The 20,149-nt window shown below is 62.1% G+C and overlaps 1 protein-coding gene across 1 annotated transcript in view; it reads right to left on the bottom strand.

Moving 5' to 3' along the window:
* Nucleotides 1-499: 499 nt before the first annotated feature.
* Nucleotides 500-20,149, bottom strand: part of BOP1 (BOP1 ribosomal biogenesis factor) — a 91,162-nt gene continuing 71,512 nt past the window's right edge. Inside the window, exons 4-16 of the mRNA XM_032803532.1 lie at nt 11,221-11,375; nt 10,273-10,390; nt 9,756-9,857; nt 9,455-9,667; nt 7,464-7,625; nt 7,096-7,176; nt 5,683-5,752; nt 4,454-4,586; nt 3,674-3,854; nt 2,527-2,815; nt 2,006-2,090; nt 1,407-1,514; nt 500-855 (exon numbers count right to left, since the gene is read on the bottom strand). Coding sequence (XP_032659423.1) covers nt 702-855; nt 1,407-1,514; nt 2,006-2,090; nt 2,527-2,815; nt 3,674-3,854; nt 4,454-4,586; nt 5,683-5,752; nt 7,096-7,176; nt 7,464-7,625; nt 9,455-9,667; nt 9,756-9,857; nt 10,273-10,390; nt 11,221-11,375 — 1,851 coding nt within the window. The 3' untranslated portion in view covers nt 500-701. The remainder of the gene's footprint in view (nt 856-1,406; nt 1,515-2,005; nt 2,091-2,526; nt 2,816-3,673; nt 3,855-4,453; nt 4,587-5,682; nt 5,753-7,095; nt 7,177-7,463; nt 7,626-9,454; nt 9,668-9,755; nt 9,858-10,272; nt 10,391-11,220; nt 11,376-20,149) is intronic.

The following is a 20,149-nucleotide window of genomic DNA, read 5'->3' as shown; positions in this document are numbered from 1 at the left end:
TCCAAGCCTGTGTGTGCAGGGAGCCCGGGCTGGCCCATCAGGGGCCCTGGCAGAACAGGCTGGGGAGCCCAGGGCAGGAGGCTGGGCTAGGTGGGGGCTGGCATTGGCCAAGCAGAGGAATTTAGGATGGGAGCAGGGCTGCTAGGGAGCCCAGGGCTGGGTTACAAGAGCAGGAGTGAGATGTGCTGGGCCACAGGCACTTTTGCCATGTAGGTCACAGCTCTGGGGCTTTTAAAACCACCTGCCCCCCGTCAGCTGGCAGCAGCGAGCCCTGCCCCCCAGGGCAGTGAGGGTGCCTTGCCGAAAGCTCCGGGGGGGGGAGGAGGAAGAGGGAGGGTTCTTCCAGCCCCAGGGGGCCAGGGCAGCAGATCTGCAGGAGGGGAACGCAGGTGACCACTGCCCAGCTCCCCGCAGCTGTTTGAGCAGCAGGACGGGGCCCTTGTGTCTGGAGCTGGCCCCTTGCCCAACCCCAACCCACACAGGACAGTGCCGCAGCCTGTTCGTGTCCAGAGGCGTTTAATGAGAGACCCGGTGTGGAGCCCAGCGCACAGCTCCCAGGCAGGCAGCTGGCGCCGGTGGCGGCTCCGGCCCTGCCCGGGTGAAAAGAAGCCAAAAGCTCTGTGGCCCATGGTGGCACCCGCGGTCCCCAGGCTGGCCTGGCATTGCTCCGGTGCCATGCAGGGCCGGCAGCCGTGCTGGGGTCACGCGAAGAGGCGGATGGTGGCGTCGGCGCCCGAGGAGAAGAGCCAGGGCTGGGTGGGATGGAAGAGGACGTCTAGCACGCCCAGGTCCCGGGCCGGCGCATGGCCCTTCAGCACCTTCACGGGCACAATCAGCGGGTTCTGCAGCAGGTCACTGTGACAAAAGGGACCAGGTAAGGGGGGTTGTGACCCTACAATGTGCTAGGGCCATTTGGCTGCCCACCCCACACCCTCCCCAGGGACGTGGGGTGCTCCAGTGGGGACTGGGGGCTGCACCCACTGAGGGCCCAGAGATGCCCAGGGTCTATGTCCCGTCTGCAGAGAGGCTGCCCCCTTGCCTGTCCTCCCACTCTGGTGCTGGGGGCTGGCCCCTGTCACCCCACGGCCCGCAAGCAGGCAGCAGGGCCATTCTGCGTCCTGGCGCCAATCCCGCCCCCAGATCTGGCTGCCTAGCCGGGGCCTGCGAGCACGTGGCAGGGCCATTTCGCGCCCTGGCGCCAATCCCGCGCCCCCCCCCCCCATCTGGCCGCTGGGCTGGGGCCCGCGAGCACGTGGCAGGGCCATTTTGAGCCCTGGCACCAATCCAGCCCCCCCCCACCCCCGTCTGGCCGCTGGGCTGGGGCCCGAGAGCACGTGGCAGGGCTATTCCGCGACCTGGCGCCAATCCCCCACACATCTGGCCACCCAGCCGGGGCCCGTGCGTACTTGTAGACCATGCCGTGGCAGACAATGACGCTCCCGTCGTCCGAGCCCGAGGCGAAGAGCGGGTAGTGCTTGTGGAAGGCCACACTCCTCAGCGCCTTCTTGTGGTGCCTGCAAGAGACCAGGCGAGACACCTGTCAGTGCCAGGACCCGCCAGGGCCGCCCGGCCAGCCTCGCCCTCAGCAGCTTGGGCCGGGCACCTGCGTGGTGCCCAGGGGCCCTGCCGCAAACAGCCGCTAGGACGAGACGGCGTCTGACAACCCCGCTCGGCAGGCTGGGGGAGAACTGCCGTGGGGCTCCCCAAAGGGGGCAGGGAGCAGCTGATCCAGCCGAGGGAATCCAGCGCCGGGCTGGGCAGCGAGTGGGGGGACACGGCCCCAGGAAGCCAGCGTGATTGGGGCAGTGTCCTGGGTCAGGGAGAGAGAGCGTGTCCCTACAGTGCTCTGGGGAGACCCCCAGGAGAGGGGTAGCTGTGGGCTGGGCAGGCAGGTGGGCAGGGAGAGCCGTGGGGAATACAAGCAGGTAGGCAGGGGGAGCTGTGGGCGGGCAGAGAGGGGGAGCCGCGGGGTGGGTGAGCGGGCGGAGAGGGGGAGCACGCTCACCTCAGCACCCGGTAGGGCTTGGTGGACAGGTCCAGGTCGAACCAGGCCAGTTTGCTGTCGTAGCTCCCACAGATCAGGTTGTCTCCTGCCAGAGGGAAGGGGAGTGAGCAGGGTGCTGCCAGCAGGCACGGCCCCTGCACGGGTGTCGTACACACCAGCCCCCTAGGCCCCCTGACAATGTTCCTCCCCCCGCAACACTGGGAACCCCACCACAACATTTTGCCCCCTCCCCGACACCAGGGCCCCCCAGAACAGCATTGCACCCCTCTGACACCAGGCTCCCCCCCGCATGGCAGTGTGTCCCCCACAACTGACTGTGGCCCCATGGCTGAGGGAACATAATCCTCCTGCCACTCCCCCAACCACCCTCCACAGCCTGGCCGCGGCTGGGCAAGGAGCTCGTCTCAGCCTGGCGGATGGGCCCCATCTCTTGCTGGGGCTGGGCCGGGCCCTTGGGACACCCACCCCCAGCCAAGGGAAGGCAAGGGCCGCGCCCAGACCGGCTGCCAGGCCCCACGTACCTGCGGGGTGGATGGCCATGCTGGACACCCACTTGCAGTTGGTCAGCAGCTTCTTGGCGAGCTCCTGCTTGAGCAGGTTGTAGAGGCGGACGTAGCGCTGGGTGGCCACGAAGAAGAAAGGCCGCAGCGGGTGGAAGAGGACGCACTGCACCTGCCCCTTGCTCCGGCGGAAGGGGCTCTGGCTCCAGCGCTTGCTGGCCTGGTGGATCAGCACCTGCATGTGGCTGTCATCAGCCAGGACACTGGCCAGGTAGTCGCCTCGGGGGTGCCAGGTCACCTGCTTCACAGGCTGCGGAGTGGCATGGCCAGACATCAGCTGCTGCTTGGGGCCACAGGGAGCCACGCCGCTGGGCTAGGGGACGGGGCGCCCCATGGCGGCAGGGTGGGCAGGGGTGTTTGTGTGGCTCAGGCCCTGGGATGCTCTGGGTCCAGGCGCACAGACCCCCCTGGGGGAACATGGCTCAGCCCCTGGGGTGCTCCAGGCAGGGGCACTTGGACCCCCCAGGGAACGTGGCTCAGGCCCTGGGGTGCTCCAGGCAGAGGCGCTCGGACCCCGGGGGAACATGGATCAGGCCCTGGGGTGCTCCGGGCAGAGGTGCTCGGACCCTGGGGGAACATGGGTCAGGCCTTGGGATGCTCCAGACCCATCTGCTCAGACCCCCCCCAGGGGAACGTGGGTCAGGCCTTCAGGTGCTCCAGGCCCGGGCGCTAGGCCCCCCGGGAGAATGTGGGTCAGGCCCTGGGGTGCTCCGGGCAGGGGCCACTCGGACCCCCCTCGAGGGAACATGGGTCAGGTCCTTGGGTGCTCTGGGCCTGGATGCTCAGCACCACCGGGGAACATGGGTCAGACCCTGGGGTGCTCCGGGCCCAGGCACTCAGACCCCCGGAGAATGAGGACCCCTCGGGGAACGCGGCTCAGGCCCTGGGGGACTCCGGGTAGGGGCACTCGGACACCCAGGGAATGTGGGTCAGACCCTGAGATGCTCCGGGCCCAGGTGCTCGGACCCCCGGGAAACATGGCCGCTGGCAGAACCCAAGCAAGCCAGGCTAGGTGACGGGGGCCCAGCACGTGGGGGACAACCCCCCCACCCCAAGAGGTGCTGGGAAGCGTTCCCACCTCGTTCCACGCCCCCAAGACCCTCCGTACCTTCCCGTGCCGGATGATCAGACGGACGCCCCTGCTGTGCTCCGCGCTGGCTGCCACAGCCCAGGTGACGGGCTGCAGCCGCTCCTCCTCTGGCGGCTCGTAGGCCTCGATCAGTTGGTCCGTGGACCCGTACAACAGCTTGTCCCCGAGGCCGGGGTTCACCAGCAGGACGGACTGCTCCCTGCAGGGGGCGCTGCAGGTCAGAACCAGGGACAGGACCTGGCCTGCCTCCTCGCCCTGTGTGCTCCCGGGACAGCCCCAGCCACAGCCTGTGCGAAGGGGAACCCGGTGCTGGGCCCTGGGGGCCTGGCCAGTCTTCGACCTCTGCCCCCAAGAGCTCTGAAATCCAGCTGCACCCTGGGACCCAGGGCAGCCTCGGCCAGGCAGATGGCAGGGGGCAAGTGATGCCTGAGGGGGGCACACAGTGATGAGATGGGAGGGGGGTCATGGGGCTGGGAGCTGTCACACAGCAAAGAGATGGGATGGGAGGTTACAGGGCTGAGGAGGGGCTGGGGGTCACAGCGATGAGATGGGACGGGGGTCATGTCATACAGCGATGAGATGGGACGGTGGCTCACAGGGCTGGGGTGGGGCTGGGGGTGTCACACAGAGGAGATGCAGTGTGTGGGGGGTCACGGCTGGGGCAGGGCTGGGGGTCGCGTCACACAGCGATGAGATGGGATGGGGGTCACAGGGCTGGGGTGTGTCACACAGAGGAGATACGGTGTGTGTGGGGGGTCACACAGCGACGAGATGGGACGGGGGGGGGGGGTCACTCACACAGCCACGGCCACCAGGCAGACGGCGGGGTTGGGATTCCAGGCAACGCTCTTCACCACGCCCTCCACTGGGAGGGTTTTCATGCAGCGGGCGCTGCTCACCTCCCAGAACCGCACCGTGCCGTCATCAGAGCCTGCGGGACAGGGCAGTGGGTAGGTCCCCGAAGAGGCAGGGGCCAGGCCCCGTCCCGCGCCCAGGCAGGCAGTGGGGGAAGGCTCAGCGGGGCGTCAGTACACCCGTCTCCGCCCGCAGGGGCAGCTAGGACCAACCCGGCTGGGCCGGGGCCAGAACATGGCGCGCTCCCATCAAGTCTTTGGCACCACCCTGGGCAAGGCCATTTCCAGCTGCTCGAGGAGCAGCTCAGCACCCCCGGCTCCCAGAAGGGGAAGTGGGTCAGCATGAACCCGGGACGAGCACCTTGCTGAGCCGCCCCCCTGCTGCGCCGCACTGGGGCCCGGAGCTGGCCGGGCTGTGAGGAGCGAGCACCCCAGAGCAGCTGCTGTCTTGGCAGATGCAGGCTGGTTTGCTCCTGGGCCCATGCACAGAGACAGGGCCAGGGCTGGGTGTGAAGGGAGAGGGACAGGCCCCCCCCCACCCTCATGGGGTTATTTTTAACGCCTGATCTCAGCCACTTTCCCAGCCCGTGGCCAGGAATCCAGTGGTTGTGGAACTCCTGATGGCGCATGGGCCACCTGGCGGGAGCTGCCAGCCTGGAACTGCCACAGCCTGCCCTCTGCTCCCAATGCCCTGCGTGCCAGCCCACTCCCCACTGCCTGGGGAGGTGCCCGAAGCAGCTGGAAACCCCCCCGGAATGGTTTATAGGCACCAGGAATTGCCATGAGTGTGCGCTGGGATGGGGTGGCAGTCCTATCGCTGGCACTCGCCTCGTGCCCAGGGGAACTCTGCACTCCAGAAACGAGTCACTGGGCCAGCCGGAGCGGCCGGGGGCAGCACAGGCTGGGCCTGGGACTGAATCCCCACTGTGGCTCATGTGGCTCCCCAGGCCTCTCCCTTTCCGCCCTTTCAGCCAGCCAGCCCCTACCCGCAGCAGTGCCGCGGGAGAGCCCGGGGGCAGGGAGACGGCTGCTCCTCGGGTACACGCAGAGCTGTGACAGGCACAGGCAGAGGAGCACAGGCTGCTGGGTGCCGCCCTTCGCCCCGTCCCAGCACTGAGGGGTCTGTGTGGCTCTGGGCCGGCCGGGTGCCCCCCCCGGGCACAGAGAGCTTACCTGACACCAGCCACTGCCCGCTGGGGGAGATGCTGAGGCAGCGCACGAGGCCAGTGTGCCCGCGGTAGACCTGGTGGAGACAATGAGACAGGTGAGGAGCCGCCAGTGCCACTCGCTGGCGTTCAGCTTGCCCGGGACCCCCCTGCACACAAGGGAATGAGCCCTGGCATGGCGCCTGGGGCCTCCAGGTGCCCTTCTCCCCTGGCTAACGGGCTTGGGCAGCTGCAGGGGCACCAGGACGCTGACACCAGGGCTAGCAGCTCCACTCAGGCTGCTCCAGCCTCCTGCTCCCGGGCAGAGATGAGCCCGGGCCGTGGCGGCGGAGTGGGGGAGGCTGGAGAGTGACAGACAGGCCCACGGTGGGGTTTGAGAGCTGTGACTGCTGCTGGCCACCCACGGCGTCTGTCCTGGGCGCAGCACAACCTTTCTCTTGCTCAGAGGACAATGCCCCAGGCCAGAACCTTAGGGCAGGAACATCAGACCAGGCCCTACCAACAGTCCAGCTAGCCTCGGGTCCCGTCTCCTGGCTGGGGCTGGTGCCAGAGCAATTATCAAGTGACGCCTGGTCCAAGCTTCTGGCTGTCAGGTTTAGGGACACCCAGAGCAGGAGGTTGTGTCCCTGCCGATCCCAGCTAATAGCCATTGAGGGACCAATCCTCCAGGAACCTTCCTGTTTGGAACCGCTATACTTTTGGCCTCACAGCATCCCCTGGCAGCGAGTTCCACAGGTTGACGGTGCGTTGGGTGACGAAATACTGCCTTAGGTTTGTGTTAAACCTGCTGCCTGTTAAATGTATAGGGTGACCCCTGGCTCTTGTGTTACGTGAAGGAGTAAATAACACTTCATTCTTCAATTTCTCCACAACAGGTATGATTTTATAGACCTCTATCCTATCCCCCCCTTAGTCGTCTCTTTTCCAAGCTGAAAAGTCCCAGTTTTATAATATCTCCTCATACGGAAGCCGTTCCATGCCCCTAATCTCTACTTTTACCTATTCTAATGTATCTCTTTTACAGTGGGGCAACCGACCTGCATGCAATATTCATGGTGTGGGTGCACCAGAGATTGAGATGGGGCAATACGATATTTGCTGTCTTACTATCTGTCCCATTCCTAATGTCAGGAGTCAAGGTTATTCTCCCCTATATACCTAGTGATGAGGTGTCTAGATTGCCTCCTGCAGCAGGGAGTTCCACAGCTGCCCTGGTCTCTATGTGCCCCCTTAAGCCCTGTGCTTTGGGATGGGGATGGAGGCTCCCATCAGATCTCATGGCCTCCTTCCGAGCTTTTCTTTCTAGCTTAACTAAGACCCCTCAGCCTCCTTCACTCCCAGCCCCACCCTGGTGTCTGCTCTCCTCCGCGTGCCCCCTCCCCTTGCTCACGGCAGCCCTGAACACACCACACAGCATTACCAGGGCCTGCGTGGTGGGGAATGGCTGTAGGTCCCGTGGCTTCGGCAGCTTGGGAATTAGGTCTTCTGGGTCCACGTTCACCTGCAAGAGAACCAAGCCTGTATAGTGCACAGGGTTGCCCCACCTGGGCGTGCTGGGCAGCAGGCTACTGGCCAGGGGACACTGTTGCTGGCCTGCTGCATCCCACTCCATCAGCTGGGCACCCACATGGCCCCAGGGCGACAGCTCTCTGTAAGGGGCAGCGAGCAGGAGCCGCACTGCAGAGCTCTGTGAGCTATGTGTGTGTGGCGCGTGAGGTGGATTTCCTGCCCTTGGCTCTGCTGGGCCAGTGGCCTAGGGTGCCCAAGTCACTCCCCCCACACACTCACCCTCATCTTCCTCTGGCGTGGGCACAAGTAGAGGTCGAGGCAGCGCTCGAAGCGCTCGTGGATGAAGCGGGCATAGGCTGGCACCGCACGCAGGCACCGGTACTGCTGGGGCAGGAAGTTCAGCTTCCGCTCCGCGGCCTCCTGCTGCTCCCAGGCCAGCTTCTGCAGGGCAAAGGTCAGCAGCTGGCCCCCAAACCAGACACCTCTCCGGGGACAGGGGACCCACTTTACATCCCCTCCCCGAGGGGGCCCCAGGTGCCCAGAGCCCGGCTGCCAGGGGCAGAGGGAGTGTCTGAGCCTGGGAACCAAGCTGTGACGTTATTGATATAAACTGGGACCATATAGAACATGGGTTGCAACCAAGGTCCTGTAGTGGCACCAAATCCTAGGTAAAGGGGGTCATATAAGGTGTCTAAGACCAGGTTACGGGTTACTGGGTATGATTATGCTGTCTGTGTGTCTGTATCATTTTCGTAGTTGAAGTTATGAATATTGGCTATATGCTGTCTGTATTTCAAACTCGTGCTGTGTTACTGGGAAAGATCCCAGACAAGTTGGTGTCAGCTCTGTTTAGCCTGCTTGATGGCCCATTAAGGACCATTAGCTACACAATTGACCCATTGAGAGGAGGCGGATACGCCTTGTGACTCAGCAGGGTGTGCAGGAACTGGCCCATGTGACTGCAGACTCCATTTTGCTGTAACTTTCCAGAGTAGGAAGAAAGGAGTGTTCTTACACCTGGAAAAGCCTATATAAGGCGGAGTCCAAATCTCCATTTTGTCTTCAATCCTGCTTCTTACCTCTGGAGGGACTTTGCTACAAGCTGAAGCTCTGCACAAAGGACTGATGACCCATCCCAGCAGGGGATGTTCTCCAGAGACTTGGTTTAAACCTGCAGTTTACTCCATCACTGCTACAAGCCTGAACTAAGAACTTTGCCATCACTGTATGTAATTGATTCAGTTTAACCAATTCTAGCTCTCACCTCTATCTTTTTCCTTTTATGAATAAACCTTTAGATTTTAGATTCTAAAGGATTGGCAACAGCGTGATTTGTGGGTAAGATCTGATGTGTATATTGACCTGGGTCTGGGGCTTGGTCCTTTGGGATCGAGAGAACCTTTTTCTTTTACTGGGGTGTTGGCTTTCATAACCTTCATCCCCAGGACGAGTGGCACTGGTGGGGATACTGGGAGACTGGAGTGTCTAAGGAAATTGCTTGTGTGACTTGTGGTTGGCCAGTGGGGTGAAACCGAAGTCATTTTTGTCTGGCTGGTTTGGTTTGCCTTAGAGGTGGAAAAACCCCAGCCTTGGGCTGTGACTGCCCTGTTTGAGCAATTGGTCCTGAATTGGCACCTCAGTTGGGTCCCGCCAGAACCGCATCATCACACAAGCCCATGGCAGCGCCAAGGATCCCGGCCCAGAGAACTGCTCCCCACACTAGCCACAGAATCAAGAAACGTGGGGCTGGAAGGGACCTCGAGAGGCCATGGACTCCAGTCCCCCGTGGTGGGGCAGGGCCAAGGAACCCTAGACCAGCCCTGGCAGGGGTTTGTCCAGCCAGTGACGGGGACCCCACAACCCCCCCGGGCCACCTGTTCCAGAGCTTAACTCCCCAGCCGGTTCCTAATCTCTAACCTAAACCTCTCCTGCTGCAGGTTCAGCCCGTTACTTCCTCTCCTACCCTCAGTGGCGCCGGAGAACAGCTGATCCCCGGCCTAGTGCTGCGCAGAGTGGGACAGTGACCTCTCGCATGTGCACCCCAGAAGGACGTTAGCCCTTTTCACAGCTGCACCCCACTGCTGGGTCATGCTCAGTGTCACCCCGAACCCTCGCCACTGGGTCCCCACTGGGTAGCTGTGCCTTTGCACTCGTCTATATTGAATTTCATCCATGCCAAACCTGCCTGCAGCACCCCACAGAGTGCACCCTCCATAGCCCCATGAGCCCCCCAATATCCCCACATAGCCCCCCACCCCCTCGCCCCTCACCTCCTCCTCACTCAGCAGGTACTCGGGCGGGGGGTTGTATGACTCCTCGTGACCTGGCAGCCGCAGCTTTGGGGCCGGCACGTGCATCTTGTGGCGCCCCAGGATGGAGTTGGGGTCCTCCTGGGCCCAGAGGTCATAGTAGCTGGGCGTGTCCTCCTTGGGCTTGCGAGGTTTGATCCAGCCCATCTTGATGGCATGGACCAGCTTGGAGACCTGCCAAGCAGGCAGAGGCGACAGATGGGTCAGCACCAGGATTCGGGGGTCCTGGCTGGGGGCCCAGCTGGCACTGACAGGCTCTTACCTTCTCCTTCTCCAGGAGCGAGGGGATGAAGCTGCGCTTGTCGGCTGGGCGGTTCGTCACCGGGTGGATCATCACCTGGCTGCTGAAGAAGTCAATGGCTGGCTGGGAAGGGAGAGCGAGGGGTCACTCCGGCTGCCCTGGCTCTCCGAGCAGGGATCAGCCCAGCTCCTTCCCTTGGCCCACTGGGTCCCCGTCCAGCCTGGGAAGGCAGAAGGGCAACACGCTGCACGGGAGACGTGCCGCACAACCAGCCCTGGAGGTGGCAGCCATGGGGAAAGAGGAGGAGAGGAGGCCCACACAGGTCTGGCCTGGGAGGTGGGGGCTGTGGGGTGAGGGGAGGGAGTCCCTGTGGAGGGCGTGTCCCTGAGGAGGAAAGGGGAGGGGCCCCACACAGGCCTGGCCTGGGAGGTGGGGGCTGTGAGGTGAGGGAAAGGAGCCCCTGTGGAGGGGGTGTCCCTGGGGAGGGGAGGGAGCCCCACACATGCCCAGCCCCAGAGGTGGCAGCAGGGTCCCCTACCTCGTAGGGGTTGAGATGCACGTCTCCGAATTGCCCTTTCTGCAGCCGCTGCACCAGCTCCACCTGCTCGTCCGTCAGCCTCACGTCCACCCCCGTCAGCTTGTCCTGCACCGTGCGCCTGAGGGAGAGCAACGTGTGAGAGGCGAGGGCTGGGCTGCCGCGTGGGTCTATCCCTGTGAGGCCCATCCGGAGGGCGCTCCGCTCCCAAAGCTGATCTCGGTGCTGGCCTGCAGGAGGTGAGCTCCCTTCCCATGTCCTCAAACTGACTCTTCACCGGCAGCCCCCGCAGAGGTGCCAAGGGAGCCCCCCTCCCCAGGGCAGGGCCAAGAAGCGAGGCTGCAGACCTGGCCCCTTCGTCAGCCCTGCGCTGGCTGGGAGTGAGTGGGAGGGGGCAGGGCCCAGGTGGGCAATGGCAGGACTATGGCTCCCCCAAGTGCAGAGGGCTCGGAGGGTGCAGGCAGAGTTCATTCTTCAGGTTGTGCCGCTCTGACCGCAGGGGGAGAGCGGCTGGAAAGCCACGGCAGAGAGCCCAGGGATCCAACCCCCGGCCAGCATGGGGCGTGTGAGAGTCTGCTCTGGATTCACCGCTGCGATGCGTGTGGCCCGGAGAGAGAGTGCCTGCCTTCCCCGCACGGGGCACTGGGGCAGCAGCGGAGCAGCCTGGAGCCGGCGCTCGGGGAGGACACAGACAGAAGCCAGCGGAAAGCTGAACAGTCGCCCCGTGGGCTCCGAACACAGCAGGGTGCCGAGCTTTCCTGGGGCAGCAGGCTTCAGACACCAGGCAGGCAGAGGCACGTGCTGGGGCTGCCCAGGCTTTGGAGAGGGGGATGCATAGGCCTTTGTCCTGCCTGGGAGCACGACCCCAGGCGGGGGTGGTGGGAGTGGTCGTGCCCCTGGCCTGGAACTAGGGGCATTCCTGGGGGAAGCAGGAGAATCCCAGCCCCTCACCAGTAATCGGGGTTCTCCATCTTGTCCAGGAACTTGTCCAGCTCGTCCTTGGTGCGGATCGGCTTGTAGATCCTCTTGCCATCCAGGTCGTAGCCAACGTGCGGGTAATCCTGGTACCACTCCATGGGGATGTTGCCCACCGTGTTCCGCACGTCCTGCAGCGGGACAGACGGCGGGCGGTGAGCTCGCACGGGGCTCCTCCCTAGCGGGTCTCAGTCAGACCTCCCAGCTAGCGCAGGCCAGAGACCCGCCCCCAGACCACTCCTAGAGCCGAGCTGTCACGAACGCAGCCCGCCTGAGCTAAACTCTGCCTGCCACAGAGAATCCACCCTGCCCCGGTAAGGCGTTCCAAGGGTTAATGACGCTCACTATTAAAAATGTACACCTCCCTTCCAGTGTGAACGTGTCTAGCATCGGCTTCCAGCCATTGGAGCAGGGCAGACCTCTCTCTGCTAACCCGAAGAGTCCACTATTAAAGGGGTGTTCCCCATGCAGGTACGTACAGACTGACCTAGTCCCCCCGTACCCAGCTCCTAGCCAAGCAAAACAGATGGAGCTCCTGGCATCTAAGTGCTCGCTCTTGGGCAGGTTTTCGAACCGGTTAATCATTCCTGGGACTCTTCTCTGCACCTCCGCTAATTTATCACCAGCCTTGTATTGTGGGCACCAGAACTGGACCCAGGATCCCAGCAGCGCTCACCCCAGGGCCAGGTACAGTGGTACAATAACCTCTCTGCTCCAACGCGAGAGTCCCCATTTATGCATTCAAGGATCCCATTAGCCTTTTTGGCCACAGAGTCACACTGGGAGCTGATAATCCATCAGCCCATCCCAAAATCTTTCAGCCACTGCTTCCCAGGATAGTGCCCTCCACCCTGGAAGTACGGCCTGCACCGTCCCCAGAGGGCTACACTGACATTTAGCCAGATTAAAACAGGTATTGTTTGCCTGTGCCCAGTTTACCAAGTCTGACGAAGTGGGACCGTTCCTAATGTTTCCTCTGAATACTGTGTGGGTGCCTCAGTTTCCCCTGTGCATTTCTTGTCTCTAGGGGGTGAGATTGTTGCAGAGCAAAGGGCCAGTGTGCATAAATGGCCGACACTCTGGGTCTCTGCAAGGGGATGCTAAAGGTGGGGGAGAACAAAGAGGTCAGGTGACCTTCTGGCCCGGGAAAGAGGAAAAGGCCAGAAAGGAGGGGCTGCTGGCTGGGGAACTGTAGAGAACCCCGAGGTTGGGGGCTAAGTTCCCTACTACCCAAAAGGACCTGACTAAGGGGGCCCTGTTTATGTCAACAAGCTCTGGTGTGGACTGTGTTCCTGGTGTCTAATAAACCTTCTGTGTTACTGCCTGGCTGAGAGTCCCAGTGAATCGCAGGAAGCCGGGGGTGCAGGGCCTCGTTGCCCCACACTCCGCGACACCAAGCAATCCCAAGTGCTGCGCCAGTGACCTGGCCTCTTCATTATCTGCCACTACCCCGCCATTTCTGAGTGCTCGGCAAACGTAGCCAGTGATGGTTTGATGTTTTCTTCCAGGCCACGGATCGAAGTGATCACTGGCCAGGGCCAAGCATTGATCCCTGGGGGAGCCCTGCAGATGCTCACGCACTCGGTGAGCATTCCCTGAGTGCGGTTATACGTAGAGAGCGTGTGTGATGCCACCCGCCGTCTGAGCACATCACAGCACCACCATCACCCCTCGCAGCCAAACCGGCGCCCTCCCCCCCCAAGCCCCCCCGCAGACACCGGGCCTGCCACAGAGGGGGAAGTGGGGTCTGACAGAGCTGGGCTGGGACTGGATCCTAGATCACAAGTTCCCAGACCCACGCTTGCTCCACAGAGCCCTGCCCCCACCTCCACCTCAGCATCCCGCACGGCGGCTCCTCCTCCTTCAGTCCACGTGCTATGGCACCTGTGTGCCCGCCCCAGCCCCCGCCTCCACCCCAGCATCCCGCACGGCGGCTCCTCCTCCTTCAGTCCACGTGCTATGGCACCTGTGTGCCCGCCCCAGCCCCCGCCTCCACCCCAGTGACCCGCACGGCTGGCAGCAGGTCAGTGCTCTGCTCTGCCTGAGAGAAGACCCAGGTTCGCTTCTCTCCTTTGGTGGGGCCTGACTTGAGAAACCGTGGTGCAAGGCCTGCGGGGCCCTATCGGCTCGACAGGCTGCGGGGTCATAGAGATGGCTGTGACTGCGTTCGACAGCCCAGGGAGTGCTGGGAGCTTGCCAAGGTGACCTTCAGCTGGGCAAAGCTCAGGCGCCCCGGTGCATGCTTAGGAGACAGCCAGCCGCGGCATCAGCACCCTCCATGGCAGAAACTCCCGCAGCCAACACAGGTGCAGACAGGGATGAGCCCCCTAGGAAAGGCAGGGGGCTGGGCACGGAGAAGGGTCCTATGCCCAGCAGAGACTCTCCAGAACTGAAGCCATTCTGTGCCCTCCCAGCAGACGTGCAGCAAATCCCAGCTGTGACCCACTGGTGCGCCCGGCTGCCCCACGCCATGCTCCATGGGTGCCACGCCGGCAGCATGCCGAGCCCTGGGCGAGGGAACCGAGCCACCAGCCCCAACGCTGCCAGCAGCGAAGCCAGGACCCCAAGCCCTAGCATGCCAAAGACGCTGGGCAGACGCTGGGCATGTGGTGCCCAGCCCAGGGCTCCGCAGGCTGCAGATGGCTCCGGGGCTCCCATGCTGCCCATGGTCATTAGCAGAGCAGAGCAATCCCTGCTCACGATGGATTTGAAGGGAACAAAGGATCCCCGGGGGAGATAGACCCACAACCCCCCCCTCGGCCAGCAGAGCGTTCCCAGCCTTCCGCTGCCTGCTGTGGAAACAACATGAAGGTAAGCACCTGGCACGGCTCGCTGACCGACCGCACCAGGGAGAGTTTAAAGGCCTTAACGGCTTCCTGATTGGAACCATAGCCAGGCTGTAGCAGAGCCGCCTTCCATGCAGGGTGCAGTGCTCGTTACCCGCAGCACAGGGTGGTCCCCATTAGCGCACGGGAAGGGGTTGGGGCTGGTCAGCCGAACACATTCCAGCACCCGTCCCTCACACAGGAGTGAGCCCCACATTTTCCAAGCCTCAGCTGCCAGGCCTGCTCCCCCTGCGCCTGCATAGACAGACAGATGTGCCCAGAGACAGACCTACCGGGGCCATGCCACTGGGTTACACACACGTGCACACAGTGGGGCAAGGGTCCGTCTGCTCCAGCGGGGCTCCTGCACCTTCCTCTGCAGGCCCTGGGGCTGGCCCCAGTCAGAGCCTGGAGCCCAGGCTGGCTGCACCTCGGCTCTGATCCCACCTGGCCATTCCTCTGAACACACACAGTTAACCACACCGAGAACACGGACAGCCACACCGGGGTATGCAGCACACCCTGGCCGGCCTTGTCCTTAACACAGACTGCAGGTCCCAGCATGCTGTGTAGCCACGCCGCTCGGTCCAGGGAGCGGTGCATGCTGGGACCATCTAAAGGAGAGGGAAGCGAGAGGATGTGGTTGGTGCCCTGTCATTGTGGAGAGCCCAGGACAGCACCTCACTGCATCCAGTAGGCCAATGGCTGTGACCTGCCTCCAACCCACTCATTGTGTCTCCGCACTAGGTCAGGCCCGGGGTCAACAGTGGCTCCCGCTCACTCCCTCTCGAGGGGCCTGGCTGGGCTGGGATTGAGCAGAGCCAGCCCCCAATTAGCAGCTTTTGGGGGAGTGAGCAAAGCAAAGGTGTTTAATGACCAAGCCCCCCAGGCGTGCAGGGCACAGGCTCTATGGGGCACAGGTGAGGAGGAGGCCAGTGAGCGTCAATGGGCTGGGCTGAGGAGCAGACTCCATGGCTTCCCCAGGTGCACAGTGCAGAATCCCCTCCCCCACCCGCCCCGAGGAGGAAGGTGCGAACGTGACCTGCGCCCCACACTCTGCAGTCAGGGGTCATGCTCACTCCGCTGCACCATCTGGTCCCCATAAACACCTGCAGCACAACAAAGCCTCCCCAGGAAAGAGGCCAGGGGCCCCACGGAGGCAGAGCAGCAGCCCTTGGGGCCACATCCATCAGGCTCCGTGCACACGTCAGCACTGGATGTGCTCCGGCCCCACTGGGACTCGGCCAGGAATTTCCCACTCAGGAACGGCTGGGCCACGGAAGCTGCCGCCTGTTGCGCACACAGGAAGAAACAACGGCTTTGAAGGGAGCAGAGACAGTGGGGGTTACGCTGCCCACCCTCGTGCTCTGGGCTATCTGGGCTGGGGCTGTGTCATGGAGTCCCCGGGCGATGCTCTGGAACTGCTCCCCACTAAGCCAGTCAGGACTTTGGGGAGCCTCCTCTCCCTTGGAGCAGACTTCTTCAGGGCAAGAAGCTCACACGTCTTCACCTCCTGGGTCTCTCCTTGGAGCATTCAGCATCCTCTGCCCCTCTGTGGGTTCCACAGTGAGCCCACTAGGCCCAAGCGGGGTCCTGGGGAAGCCACAGGGTTCTGCACCTTCACTTTGCAGCAGACGTGACTCTTAGCGCAGAAAACAAGGTTTATATCGATGACAGGAACAGGGTCCTTAAACAGAGCTTGTAGATACAATGCGAACGGCAGAAACCCACATCGGCCAGGGTCCAATTCTGGGGGGCAGTGAACAGAACCCCTTAGGTCTGCCTCACTCCTCGTCCCCAGCAACTTCCAGACCTAAACCACGCCCCTCCCCGCCCCATCCTCTCTGCTCAGACTCCTTTCCGCGGCCAGAGATTCAGCCTGATCCCTTTGTCTCCATAAACACCCTTCAGGACTGGCAAACCCTTTTGCAGAGGGGAGGCCCAGGCAAATCAGTTGCTAGGAGACAGAGTGCCCGGCATTTAGGGGCACTGGCCCTTTGCTCTGCAGCAATCACACACCCTTATCCCACCACCTAGATACTTAAGAACTGCCTAGGGGACACTGAGGCACCAACACAGTATTCAGAGCAAACATTAAGAACAGTCCCAGTTCGTCACAGGTGGCTGAGAGGAAACAGGCTCTCCAGGGTCTGTGTGCACAGCACGAGCAGCATGCAGCTCCAGCTCACCAGCCAGCATTGTCCTCTTCTGCAGCCTGGCCATGCTGCTTGCAGACAGTGATGGGGGGACCAGAGGGCCCTGTGCCCATTCTGGCTCCCCCCGGCCTCTGGTGGTAGGGGGTCCCAGAGCAGAGGGCCCTGGATCAACGACACAGCAGCACCTGCCACCAACATCTCCCGGGGAAGGTCCTCGGACCCTGACCCCAACGCCAGAACCAAACGAACGGTGGCCTGCTGCCACGCTGGGAGCCAGGGCTGTTGTTCCTTGGCCAAGGCAGTCGCTGGCTGTTTCCTGGTGGAGGGATGAGCTGGGCAATGTGCCCTGCAGCTGGTGCAGCGAGACCCAGATGATCCTGGGGTCCAGCACACCCATGGGTATCTGCCCCGGGGAGATCTCACTGGTGTGTCTGAATTGGAAGCGGCCGCCAGGCAGGGCAGCATGGCCACTGCAGCATTCCAGGACTCCAGCATGTTCGAAGGAGCTGCACACGCGATGGCGACATGCCCCTCGATGGCTGACCATGGCTTTGGTTCCCAGGCTTCTGGGGAGCAGCTGGACAGGCCAAGGAGAGCGCTTGACTCAGGCAGATTTGAACTATCGTCCTCTCAAAGGATGAGATTACAGAGGTGCCAGCACATTGCACTGGGAGGTGCAAGGGCAAAGCCATCTACTCCCTGCAGGTCGAGATGGGAATCTGAGAGCCCATCTAACCCCAGGCAGCAGCTGAAATCAGGAGCTGAGACTCAGGCAGAGAGGTTGCTGGACGCGTATCTGCCTCAGAGCAGGCAGGGAGGACCCCAAAGGGGCCACAGTGGCCTCAGCAAAGCGTGAAACTGAATCTCCCTGGAGGATGTGGTGGAGCTGAGCTGGAGAACGGAGCCAGGGCAAGCAGCGACCTGATCTCACCCAGTCTGTGTAGCTTATCCCAGAGAATCTCGAGAGGTGATATGATCATGGTCCACAAGCACCAACTCGCAAGGGATTTCCAACAGCAGGTGGCTCCTTAGCCTGGCTGAAAATCCAGGGGCTGGAAGCTGAAGGTAAAAAACTCAGACTGGAAACGAGATGCAGATTTGTAACAGCGAGGGCCACTGGAAGAGTTCACCGAGGGCACGGTGGATTCTCCACCACCTGGAGAATGAAAATCCAGCCAGGGCGTCTCTTCCTAGACCATCTGCTCTAGGCCAGCCAGGAGTGATGGACGGGCTGAAGGCAGGAGACACGGGGGGAGTTCTCTGGCCAGCAGGTCAGACAAGATCATAACGGTCCCTTCGAACGTTAAAATCTACATATTGGGAGTTCCTCCCCTCCCAGGAGGAGCCCCATGGTCCAAGTGTTCTCCTAGCCCCACAGACGAGTGAGGGGTTTCACAGACCAGCCCCAGTGCATGTCCTTGCTGACCTGCAGCCCTGTCCTAGCCCACAGCACCGTCTACCCTCTCTACGCATCATGCTGGCCCATTCTGGGACCACTTCCCCTCCCCCAGAGCTTTAGGCAGTGCATGGCGCTTACGGTGCACAGACCAGAATGACCAGGCTCAGGCAGAGCTGAAGGATCCCTGCCCCGGGAAGTGGAGGTGGGTAACAGACTGAAGGGGCCCCGCATGGCCCCAAGTTCCGCGATGCAGCCGCCTTCTCCTTGGCTGAAGAGGCAAAGCCTCTGGGCAGAAAGGGGCCAGCATGACACGCTGCATCTCGAGCTGTGTGACGGTGCTTCAGACCCGGCACACAGGCCAGAGATGCAGAGGCAGACGCATGTGGGGGTGTTAAGGAGTTGGCTCCAGGGGTGCAGCCAAGCTGTAACACCCCCCCACTCCCAGCTGCGTGTTGCTAACCATTCTAAACCCCATTTCGCACTAGCCGAGTGGATCTGCCCCGAGAGTGCTGGGACCGGAACATCCCTCTAACAAGCAGGTCCTGCAGCCAGCAGTAGCGAGCGCTCACTCTCCAATGGCCCCGGCCGCGTCCTGTGTAGTTAACACATCACCTCCAGTGAGCGCAGCTCCCCAAGCGAGCGGAGCGGCCGGCAGCCCCCGCGTGAGGCTGCCGTCACTCAGCCTCACGGCTGGAAGTTGTTCTTGGACGGGCCCAGGCATTCCTAGACGCACATTCCTGGCAGCTGGAAAGCGTCGTAGGAAAGAATCTTTTCACAGCATTTTCTTGAAAATATCCGGTCCACGTGGAGGAGAGAGGGGACGGGGTGAGCGCTCAGCCACGGACAGCCCACAGGCCTGGCTCTCAAGGCTGCAGGACCAGACAGACGAGAGGAAAACAGGATTCCAGGAAGGGGCTCAACGGGCCCTGCCCATCAGAACGACGCTCAGTATCGGGGCATGAAGGCGGCTAGACAGACCTGGCGGCTGCCCAACAGGAGGGGGTGCTTGCTGGGGTAACGGCCATCCACCTCCCATGCTCCCTCCACTCCAGAGAGGGTCAGCAGCTTGGGCCCCTCTCTCCTGCCTAGGTGTGGGAACAGGCTCAGACACGGGGAAGCTTTCTCGGAACCCTGGTCCCATTTGTATTTTCCGAGAAAGCAATCCAAGCTGCCCCTGGGGACTGTCCCCAAGCACCCCGCCAGCCCGAGAGGCACTGCCCCACACGGCAGCGCCTCTGTCCACACGGCGCAGGCTGGGCAGGGAAGCTGCACCAAGGCGTCATCTCCGGCAGACAAGCCAGACTCCCTAGTAATAAAACTTGGGGCAGGAGATGGATCCCAGCAGGGAGTTTTCGGACTCCACCAGACAGTGCCGCACAGCCATTGCCTCCCTTGGAGAAGGTCCCGCACCAGGCCCGGTGTGGAATGCAGGCTTCTGCTCCCACTCCCTCTAAGCTGTTACATGGCAAAGCAACTAGTCAAGAGCATTTGGTCACTAAGACCCAGGGAACCCGGATCCCTGCTGGGAACCCAAAAGCTGCACTTAGTTTGCATTGCTGATCAGCCAGTAGCGACCCTCCGCTTTCCTGGCGTGGCAGCAATACCCGCAGGGACAAGGCGGAGGGCCACAGCCAGCACTGCAGGGCCTTGCTAGGCCAAGCCAGTCTTTAGAGCAGCATGTAAGAGGCACAGACTCTCCTGGTATGTGAAATCGGGGGATGGCAAGACAGTTGCTTGAAGCCTGCAGGACAGTGCCAGGGGGACAGGGTGCTGGGAGGGACCAGTCCTGGCATCTGTGCTTGATAAAGATGCAGAGTTTCTGGAAATCAGTGTGTTGGCTCCAGCTCCTGGCCAGATTCCAGCACTGGTAATCAGACACCAGCCTCTTTAAATTCACCTGTGCGTAGGGCTGCTGCATGGCTCACATGCGGTGGCTGCATTCACCCCAGAGGAAGTTGCATTTCTGTGATGGTCGAAGTGTGTCCCACTTTAGCAAACAGTGCAAACTGCTCAGCGTGGCCCTTGGACAAGGGATGCTAAAGAAAAGCAAGCTCATTAGCAGAGCTAAAGCAGATGGGTTTTTCCAACACAGGCTCAGGGAACAAGGGTGCATGGGCTGGCGCTCAGAAGCCATTGGCGGTTTGCTGATGACTGGCAGTACTGCCGTGTGGTGAGGAGAAGCGATAGGGAAGAGTGATGGTGCAGGAGATGCAGTTCGCCCGCGAACGCAGGGGAAGGGAAGGGTTCCGCAGCGGAAGGGATGTTCATTTCTGACGAATGAACAATTGCCGCTAGTTAACGCAGCCAGTGACCAAAGGGCACTGCATGGGGAGAGGGCTGAAATTCCACGCTGCCCCAGTGGCGTGCGTGTTTCTGGCTGTCTCCTATCTGGGCACAGCCTCCACTGCTAGTCCCCTGGACCTTCTGGTTAGACAGATGTGCGGCCACTTGGGACCATGGGGCCCAGCATGCAGTGGGGCCCGGCTGCACTCTGCAAGGGGCAGTGCTGCATGCTGGGATATGTA

This window comes from Chelonoidis abingdonii, chromosome 2, assembly GCF_003597395.2.
Source record: "Chelonoidis abingdonii isolate Lonesome George chromosome 2, CheloAbing_2.0, whole genome shotgun sequence".
Classification (NCBI taxonomy): Eukaryota; Metazoa; Chordata; order Testudines; family Testudinidae; genus Chelonoidis; species Chelonoidis abingdonii.
Note: the sequence above shows the minus strand (reverse complement) of the source record. Positions and strands in the feature narration are given on the sequence as shown.